This window comes from Macrobrachium nipponense, chromosome 39 (genome assembly GCF_015104395.2).
Source record: "Macrobrachium nipponense isolate FS-2020 chromosome 39, ASM1510439v2, whole genome shotgun sequence".
Lineage (NCBI taxonomy): Eukaryota > Metazoa > Arthropoda > Malacostraca > Decapoda > Palaemonidae > Macrobrachium > Macrobrachium nipponense.
In genome coordinates, this window is record NC_061099.1 from 40354368 (window position 1) to 40364766 (window position 10399).

Consider the following 10399-nt stretch of genomic DNA (forward strand, 5'->3'; position numbering starts at 1 on the left):
TTATTATTATTATTTTATTTTATTTTTTTTTTTTTTGTAGTAAGCCATCATTCACAGCTCTGGTTTTAATACAGTCGATCCCTGTTTTAACACCCACGCACTTACGCATAAGCACTGGAACACTTGTTTTACTTTCCACATTTTCCATTCTAATACTGCCTTTAAGGATTAGTGCATGCGGCCAAGTCAACTCCAAACATATAACAGGGAATCATAGACCTGGCTATTGTTATTATTGCTCTTGCTAGGAGCCGTAAGCACCTGTCAGTGTCCCCTAGCGCCAATTGTAAGGGATATCTGCAAATGGAATATGAAGTAGAAAAAGCCTTCTATGGCAACAACTTGAGAACTCTTTGAGTGTTGCATTTGGTGGTGTAGAGCAGCGGTTTCCAAACTGGGGTCTGCGGACCCCTGGGGGTCCAGGAGAAGGCCCTAGGGGGTCGGCGACACAATGAAAAAGTTAATATTTTTTCCAAATCCTGAAAAACATTGTGGTGTTTTTTCACCAGTTTTACTTTATATTGAATTTAAAGCAATACAATTTTTTTGAAAATATTGTGTATATTTACATATACTTACTTTGTGCAGGAACATGTAGATATCAAATATACTACTGTGTAATGGGTAATATGCAGATATTGAATATACTATGGTGTACTGGGTCATATGGAGATATTAATTATTCTACGGTGTACTGTGTAATATGCAGATATTAAATATTCTACGGTGTACTGTGTAATATGCAGATATTAAATATACTATGGTGTACTGGGTAATATGCAGATATTAAATATACTACGGTGTACTGTGTAATATGCGGATATTAAATATACTACGGTGTACTGGGTAATATGCAGATATTAAATATTCTACGGTGTACTGGGTAATATGCAGATATTAAGTATGCTACGGTGTACTGGGTAATATGCAGATGTTGAATATACTATGGTGTACTGTGTAATATGCAGATATTAAATATACTACGGTGTACTGTGTAATATGCAGATATTAAATATTCTACGGTGTACTGGGTAATATGCAGATATTTAATATACTACGGTGTACTGGGTAATATGCAGATATTAAATACACTACGGTGTACTGGATATCCCGGTATAGTAATAATAACTTTTGATTAGCTGAGGTCCTCGCCTTGGACGCGTCATATCTGGGGGTCCTTGGTATGGTCAAGCTTGGGAACCACTGGTGTATAGAAAACGGAGTTGTGGGGAGGGGGAGGTAAAACTCAAGGAAACATAGGAATAGTCGGAGCCATAATTGCGAAAGACTGAGTCTAAGGTAATATTGGCAAATGGCGGATGAGTGGTTGCAAGTTGATCCATTTGTCCAATACGTTTAATAACGAGGTTGTAAGGAACAGCTGAGTATGGAAGCAATGGACGGCTTTGGTGGGCTTTTCATTTAAGACTTACATACAATTATAAAGAATGATGTGTTTTGATGACAGTGAAGGTTCCCCGTCAGAAACTGAATAGTTGAAGGATTTAAGTGTCTCTGGGTTAAGTGCATAAGAGCTAAAGTAGAGAGAAAAGTTATATAAGAGGAATTTTCAGTCCGTGGGAGATTCTACTACATTCTTGTGATTAGGTATTAAGTGTGATTTTATGGCATCAGAACATTAAAAGGAATTGAACTGAAAGGACCAGCGAAACATAACAGGAAAAATAAAAAAAAAATACATATATAAAAAATAACGAGAACTCTGGACAGTTACCGGTTGAGTTTCCTCTTGTTTCCTCTTATCAGAAATGTCCAAGTCTTATTGAAAAAAACGAGAACTCTGGACTGTTACCGGATGGGTCTCCTCTTGTTTCCTCTTATCAGAAATGTCAAAGTCTTACTGAAAATTCTAATAATTTGAAGACGGCCTATCCTTTCGACCATAAGTGTATCAGCTATGAACAGCAGGTCCGGTAAATGAATGTTGTTAGGTGGTCGTGAAAGGTATATAAGTTATACCCTTAATTATTAAACATGAGATATGAGTCAGATAAATAAAAAGACTATTCAGTGTAGACTTGGCATAAACATTTGCGACAAAATGGATTGGGTAGTACTAGAGAGGTCCTTTAACAACCCCTTAATCCATATTACATTATGCTATTTTCTTGGCTATCCAAGGGTTTCGCCTACTTGGGGATTAAGCCTGCAATCTACTTTTATTGTTGTTGCTCTTGTTTTTGGGGGTTAGGTAAGATCTATAGAAAAAGCCTAAAAAGATCTGAAAAAGGTTTTTCGCGTTGAGCTAAAGATACAGGAATTTTAGGATAGGATATTTATGATTTATTTAGTAGAATGAAAATGTAAAAAAATAAATAATGTGCATGTTAAACAGCACAGAACGATAATCTCTCATAAAATATAGCGTATATATTTTAATTTTCGTCGGTGAAACAACGCTCTGTTTGACCGTAGATTTTAGCACGCACGCCAAGTAAGCTGGAGGTCGGATCACGCCTTGTTGCATTATGTAACTATCTGTAACAAGAAATTTTCATTTGTAACTTAAAACATCCTCGGTAAGCAAGAAGCCAACGAGATGCATTTTCTTCGTTAATATTTTTATTTTGTGTGACTTGGAAGAGGAAAGAAAAATTGACAAATATTGCAGGTAATACAACACACCAGCTTATATCTTTCTATTCGGTATTTGGCCTATTACCTGAAAGGAATTATGAAATATATGCCTAGGACCCTTCGATAATGCCCATATACAAAACAGGCTAAGTTCAAAACTCTTCATTTTTATTGTGAACATGTCATATGTCGAATTTTCAAGCAGTTACTTTCGGGTAAATACGTATTCAGAGATTAAAAAAAAGATACCTACAAACCTAAAAAAAAGTTTATATTGCCCACAAATGACACTATACACTGCTTTATTTTGAATTTTTTTTTTTTTAATATTCTGAATTTTAACATTTTCTTTTTCAACATGATAATGAAAGTCAAGCTCCAAATCTTTGTCAGAAATATTTTCTGAGCAATGGACCTCAGTGCTGCTTTTTTGATTCCAATAAACATTTGAAAAATCACCCAGACAGCAATGAAATGGAAATAGTAGTAATTCCTTCCACTGTTCCAGGCCAGCGATCTTGAAAGATCTTCCACACATTGTCAATGAAATGGATATAGTAATTCCTCCACTGTTCCAGACTAGCGATCTTTAAAGATCTTCTACACATTGACAATGAAATGGAAATAGGAATTCCTCCACTGTTCCAGACCGGCGATCTTTAAAGATCTTCCACACATTGTCAGGGAGGGACAGCAATATCAGTTATGATTTTTTTGTTATTCCATTAAGATCCGGACTCGTTTCCGTCCATGCCACCGTTGCAAAAATTCGTAGCAATTTGTGGCGTCCTCTCCCCTTCGCTTCCAGCAGAAAAAATTGACAATCGCATTAATCTACGCTCTGGAATAAAAAGAATAGTACCCTTTGAAGGTACATGGAATTGTCTCTCTTTTTCGAGTGTTTGCTCTGAAACGTTATGACGCAATTTTTTTTTTAGCAGATATTTTCTTGCAGCCCTCTGTATCAGAAAGAGAAGTTTATAGGCGATTACCTCAAACTCTGTGGGAGGCATTTTTTCTTTCAGGGTGAAGGTATGAATTGAATACTGCTGCCGTGTAAGGTCACACGAGGTTATCTTTTGCAATATAATTCATTTTAGCTCACTGTCATACTATAGGAAATCCCAGTGGACCAAGAAGAGAGGAATGATAAACCAATTATTTCCATTTTGTTTAGTTTATTATGTACTTTTAAATTATGTCTTATTTACCTACTTTTTATTACTGTGACCTCAGTTTCCTTTGGAGGTTGGGTAATTGTATTTATTTTGCATAAATTTTCGTTATTGCACACACATACATATTATTTATTCAATACACACACACACACACACACACACACATCACACATATATATTATATATATATTTAATATATATAGATATATATATATATATAATATATATATATATATATATATATTATAGTGTGTGTGTGTGTGTGTGCGTGTGTGTGTGTTACAGTTAATATGTTATATTCCCTGAAATAAGCAGTTAATACTCAGGGAATATACATAATACCTAAAAATTTCAGTTATTATACATATTACCTGAAATTTGGAGGCTTTTTTTATACTTATTCCCTAAACTGAAAATTGAAGGGGTGAAGTGAAAATATGACAATACAATATGAAAAATAAAATACGATAACTCTTGATATTCATTTATTTCCAACACATCTTTTTTCGTAAAACATATGTAAAAATCCAAGACAGTACTAAAAGTGACATTTGTTACGCTTTGTTGTTACATGACAATTTAGAATGACATCTTGAGTTACATTTCAGCTGAGACTTAAAGCATTTGCATCTTTTTGTCTGACATCTTCTTGTTCCGACAATTACATCTCACAAAACCTTGACCTCCGCAAGTAGAAACCTCCCAGACTGCTTTTCTCACTGGGAGTGTCGTTTGCATATCCATATCTTCAATGGAGTACAGAGCGTACCCGCAAATGTCAAATTGATCTCTACTAAATTTTCCGTCTAGCACACCACTTTTGGTTGCAATTTTGTACAGCTCTTGTGAATCTCTTTCAACAATGACTCCAATCAAATTTTTCAGGATGAGTTCTTCCTCGATCAACCTTAGGAATTAGAACAGTGACATTGTCACCAACATTTGCTTCTGTCAGAACTCGTCGACTCCTTTTCACCATTTTCTGGGCTTGTAGTTCCTGGGCTTCCCTCGCTCTTTTTCTCTCCTTAAAGACCTGATTACGACGCAGTGACAGTGGAGAAATGGCTGGTGTATCAGGGCTTGCAGGGACTTCAGCAGACGTCAGTGATGCTGGTCCGGAGGTTTAATCCTGGACGACAAGCAACAGAGGTCCTGCTCCTCTGGTTCCAACCGGCAGAGAAGTAGCAGTATCCAAAGCTGCTGTTTCCACAGGGTTGGTGTACTCAGCAGCTGGTGTACTAGGGCTTGCAGGGACTTCAGCAGGCATCAGTAATGATGATCCGGAAGTATCCAAACCTGGCGCCATAACCGCTTGCTTCTGAAACATGAATGAAATCAAATCAAATGAAATTTTTTATTTTTATTTTTTGTTTTATTTTTGTTTATTTTTTCTATATATTTTATTTATATTTTATTTATTTATTTCATTTATTTATTTCATATTTAATCTATTTAATCTATTTAATTATTTAATTTATTTAAATTTATTTAATTATTTATTTATTTTATTTATTTATTTGTATTTATTTATTTTTTTAGTTTATTTATTTTTTTATATTTATTTTTATTTATTTGTTTATTTATTTTATTTATTTATTTTATTTATTTTATTTATTTTATTTATTTATTTATTTATTTGTATATCTATAACTTTGAAAATTATCACATATTTACCTCAAATAAATCAGAAGATCTTCCTTTTCAAGACGAGAAATAATTTCATCAGGCAAAGAAGAAGTTGTCAGTCCAATTTCGGAATCCGATCCAAATAATGCTGCAAACGGTGTTCTCTTAATCCCCACTGTGGAAACTTGAAATTTTAATGAAACTGGACAAATTTCAAACCAACAGTCCAGTCAGTGGTTTCATTGTCAGCAAGCCAATCTGTCAGCATGTCCTTGATGTCAGCATTCCCTCTTTCTACTGACCCCTGGCTTTGAGGGTGCCTGAGCTTTCCATGGACCATGATAAGTGAGGGCCACATCACTTTCTATTCTTCGATGACTTGAACAGTAAATTCTGACCCATTGTCACTTTGCAAAATTTGAGAAGCATCGAACAACAGAAAAATGTCCAAAGGTTGATAGGCTTCCTCTGCTGCACGCTTTGATGTAAGGGGTCGAAGAACAATGAATTTTGTCAAATGGTCTTGGTACACCATAATCCAAGAAAATCGCCCCTTCATTGATTGCATATCAGTGAGATCAACTTGGCCTCGTGTTCCGAATTCTTTGGCCAGGATTGGTCGTACAACTGTCCCTTTAGTGGTAGGTCGTCTCTTTTTCTTCTGACACTCAATGCATCCAGCCTTGAACAGATTAATGGACTCTTGTGCGATATTTGCATACTTTTGTGACAGATTTTTTATCATTTTGACTCGGCCACCATGCCCTGTCAAAATGTGTGCCCTTTTCAGAATACTAAATGTCTCCTTAATGAATACAAAGTATACTGATTCAAATTTTTCATCTATGCGTTTTCTTATCAGTTTTTGAGTGTCACCACAGTTCAGCAGCTCATATTTTTTGATTAGGTAGTACTGGCGCGGGCTTTTGACTTTCGTCTCCCCCGGTGGTTAATTAATTCATTTACTGTTCAAAACTATTTCATCACGTGTAATTAGCACTCTTTTGTTTTTGCTATGCCACTTTTTTAGTTCTTCCACAAAATGTTGCTCCCTTCTGGCTTCAGAATCCATTTTACAATCAGAGACTTAGAAGTTTTCACTACCAAGGTCACAAGTCACACTGAAACAAAGAGAAATAAACAAAGAAGATGTGACAAAGGGCAGTAGTCAATAGTCATATTGTTAATAGGCGTATTGGAGAGTGAGTAATTAGTAATTAGCACTCAAGAGTTATCGTATTTTACAAATGCCACTTTTAGTATCGTATTTTATTTTTCATATTGTATTGTCATATTTTCACTTCACTCCTTCAATTTTCAGTTTAGGGAATAAGTATAAAAAAAAGCCTCAAAATTTCAGGTAATATGTATAATAACTGAAATTTTTAGGTATTATGTATATTCCCTGAGTGAAACAGGTAATATATGTATTAACTGTTTTTTTTTCAGGGAATATACATATTAACTGTAACATGTATGTATTATATATATATATATATATATATATATATATATATATATATATATATATATATATATATATACATACATATATATACACAGGGTATCCATAAAAGTCCTAGTACCATTACTGGTACTTATGCTCAGAATGGTACTGGGACTTTATTTAACACCCATATATATATATATATTATATATATATATATATATATATATATTTATATATATATATATATATATATATATATATATATATATACATACATTAGACTTCGCTGGTCACAACTGCGTCCAACAGTTTACAGAAATCGAGAGGCTAAGAGTATGTTGTGGTTATTACAATTATATACTTATCTTGTATATATGTATATATTATATATATATATATATATATATATATATATATATATATATATATATATATACATACTATATTTCTTTAAACTGTTAGACGCATTTGTGACTACAAAGCCTAATAAGACCCACGTGGAAAGAGGGTGAAGTCATTCTGACGCCCATAGTGTCATTCGAACCTGCATCCGTAGTATCAGAACGATAGTGAATGTGAGTTTCTTCCAGCTGCAATGAATGAATGTTAATTCAACAGGTGCATGTGTATGTATGTGAGGGAAAAGACTTTTATTCTTCTCCTGGCCTCGTTTTGGTACTTGTCTGTGGGTTCGAATCCTACTACAGGCGTCAGAATTGCTTCATATTTCTTCCATTAGGAACTCAGGCTTTGTAGTTATACGTGCATCCAAAAAGTGTGTAAAAGAAATCGAGACCCTAATAAGTGTACTGTGGTTATTTTAACTATATATAGTATATACATATATATATATATATCTGTGTGTGTGTGTGTGTGTGTGTGTGTGTGTGTGTGTATGTCTGTGTGTGTGGTTTTGTCTGCAATCGTTTATTTTTCCAGCATCTGGATAAATAAAAAAATGAAAAAGCTATCCTTTCAAGTTACGTTAATAGGTTGAAAGCGCCTCAGTGGCGTGGTCGGTTTGGTATTGGCCTGCCACCTCGGTGGCCGCGAGTTCGATTCTCGGGCATCCCACTGAGAGGTGAGAGATGTGTATTTCTGGTGAAAGAAATTCACTCTCGACGTGGTTCGGAAGTCACGTAAAGCCGTTGGTCCCTTTGATGAATAACCACTGGCTCCATGCAACGTAAAAACACCATACAAACAAATATTAAAAGGTTGTAGGGCGACTCAGATTCACATAGATTTAATTATACTCTGTTCAAATATTGTAACACAAAAAAGAGGTATGGTATTTTATATTATTTTTAAAACTTTTTTTTGATAGAATCCAGGCTGATAATCATAATTGGACGCGCTGGATTTTTATGGAATGTCGTATGTAAAATCAACAATTTTGTATATTAATTCATAGCAAAATTATGTTGGAAAATTAAAATGATTATAAGAGAAAACTATTGTAGCACATTCTTGTCAACAAAACATTTCTAAACACGCACGCACACACTAGCACTTCTCCAGCTCGAGAGAGAGAGAGAGAGAGAGAGAGAGAGAGAGAGAGAGAGAGAGAGAGAGAGAGAGAGAGAGAGATTTCAATCATGACAGAAAACACTTCGAAGTCGTCACTTCTTACGGGAATTATACTATACATGTCGAAGAATGGCCACCCGTTTTACCCAGAGGCTATAATAATAATTCCCTATTTCTCTTCCCTGTGTCACGAGAAAAATAGAAGAGGGGAAAAAGCCCAATAATTTCCCCTTTGGCTGCAGTAGTACATGCGAGGGAGGAGGGGATAAAATAAAGAAAATCTATCGGGAAACGGAATTTCCTGAAAGGGGGGAAAAACAGTTTAAATTTATTTTTTGTAGGTCTTAATCTTTCCAGCAATGTCCTTAGTCTCTGAAATGAAAGTATTTTCGTTCTGAATTGCCCTACGGAGGATATCGGATTACAGAGGAATTTTTTTTTTTTTTTAATGTTTTGCTGCAAAGATTTCCTGCTGGTTTATTGTCGTTTTCAGTTGTTGCAACGTGTTGGATATGCCATTTAAATTCAGTGAATGCAGAACGTTGTAGAAATATTGTAGTAATTTGATTTGGTCAAACGTCATCTCTTCATTTTTCAAATTTATACTTGATAGTCTGCTCTACTAATTAAGCTGTGGTAAATTATTGTGATAATGGTTTTAAAATCCTAACAACAGTTCAATTATCGTAACGTGAAAATATTATTATATGTGGTTTTAAAATACGAAGAACAGTACAATTATCGTAACGTGAAATTGTTACTATATGGTTTTAAAAATACTAACAAAAGTTCAATTACCGTAACGTGACATTATTATTATATTATTATATATGGTTTTAAAATACTAACAACCGTACAATTATCGTAACGTGATTATTAATATTTTACCGTCACCATTCGAAGATTAATGGGTTTAAAATTATAACAATAGAAGTATCGTATGATAATAAGTAACTTTACTTGCACAAGTCAAGGGTTAAGGTAGTCATGTAGCACAAATTCAGCCAGAGAGAGATGGTGTGTCTTCCTGTTATTATCCTCCCCAATAAACACTACAGTGCGATGACTGACATTGGGTTTTGCTTATTGTTTGCATTTTACATTTGGCTTAAGAGTTCACTCTTAAAGATGCAGCTTAGAGTATTTTATCAACGTATTAGCTAATTTAGTAAGTTTTTAGATTGTACATTTTTTTTATTGTTTTGAATTATTTTATTTATTATTTATTTTTTTCTTTTTGCCGTTTTATGTCGCCCTGTGATTATAAGAGATTTCTGAATCGTTGGCGCAAATAAGCTGCTCTCCTCTTCATAATAAAAGCATAATATATATATATATATATATATATATATATATAGATATATATATATGTATGTTTATTATGCGTTATATATATATATTATATATATATATATATATATATATATGTATATATGCGTGTGTATATATATATATATATATACTATATATATATATATATATATATATATAATATATATATATTACTCTAGAAAATGCAGAAAAGTAAGCACGTGCTTTTATTCATTAGCCGAAGCCATTGTGAAAATTAAAAATTAAAAGACAAGAGTTCCAAGTACTTACTTTTGTGTATTTCAATACACGAAAGTACTACTCGGCTCTGTCTTTCCACTTTTAATTTTCCTAATGGCTTCAGTTTATATATAATATATATATAATATAAATATATATATATATATTATATATATATATAGTATATATATATATCTTTATATATATATGTGTGTGTGTGTATATATATATATATATATATATTATATATATATATATATATATATACATATATACATAATATATACTATATATATATATATATATATATATATATATATACATATATACATATATAATACTACATATATATATATATATATATATATATATATATATACATATATATATATATATATATATATATTATATATATATATATAGTACTTGAAAACACTTCCTGGCGGAAATAATCAATTTAAATCTT

General features: G+C 33.0%; 1 protein-coding gene across 1 annotated transcript; it reads right to left on the reverse strand.

The window, feature by feature from the left end:
- Nucleotides 1-5766: 5766 nt before the first annotated feature.
- Nucleotides 5767-6147, reverse strand: LOC135210429 (KRAB-A domain-containing protein 2-like). Its single transcript, XM_064243328.1, has one exon. The coding sequence runs from the start codon at nucleotides 6145-6147 to the stop codon at nucleotides 5767-5769; it is 381 nt and encodes a 126-aa protein (XP_064099398.1).
- Between the last annotated feature and the right edge of the window lie 4252 nt (nucleotides 6148-10399).

Bases quoted from the DNA above. Each gene is read 5' to 3' on its own strand.
- LOC135210429 (XM_064243328.1), bottom strand. From the start codon at position 6,147: ATGATAAAAAATCTGTCACAAAAGTATGCAAATATCGCACAAGAGTCC.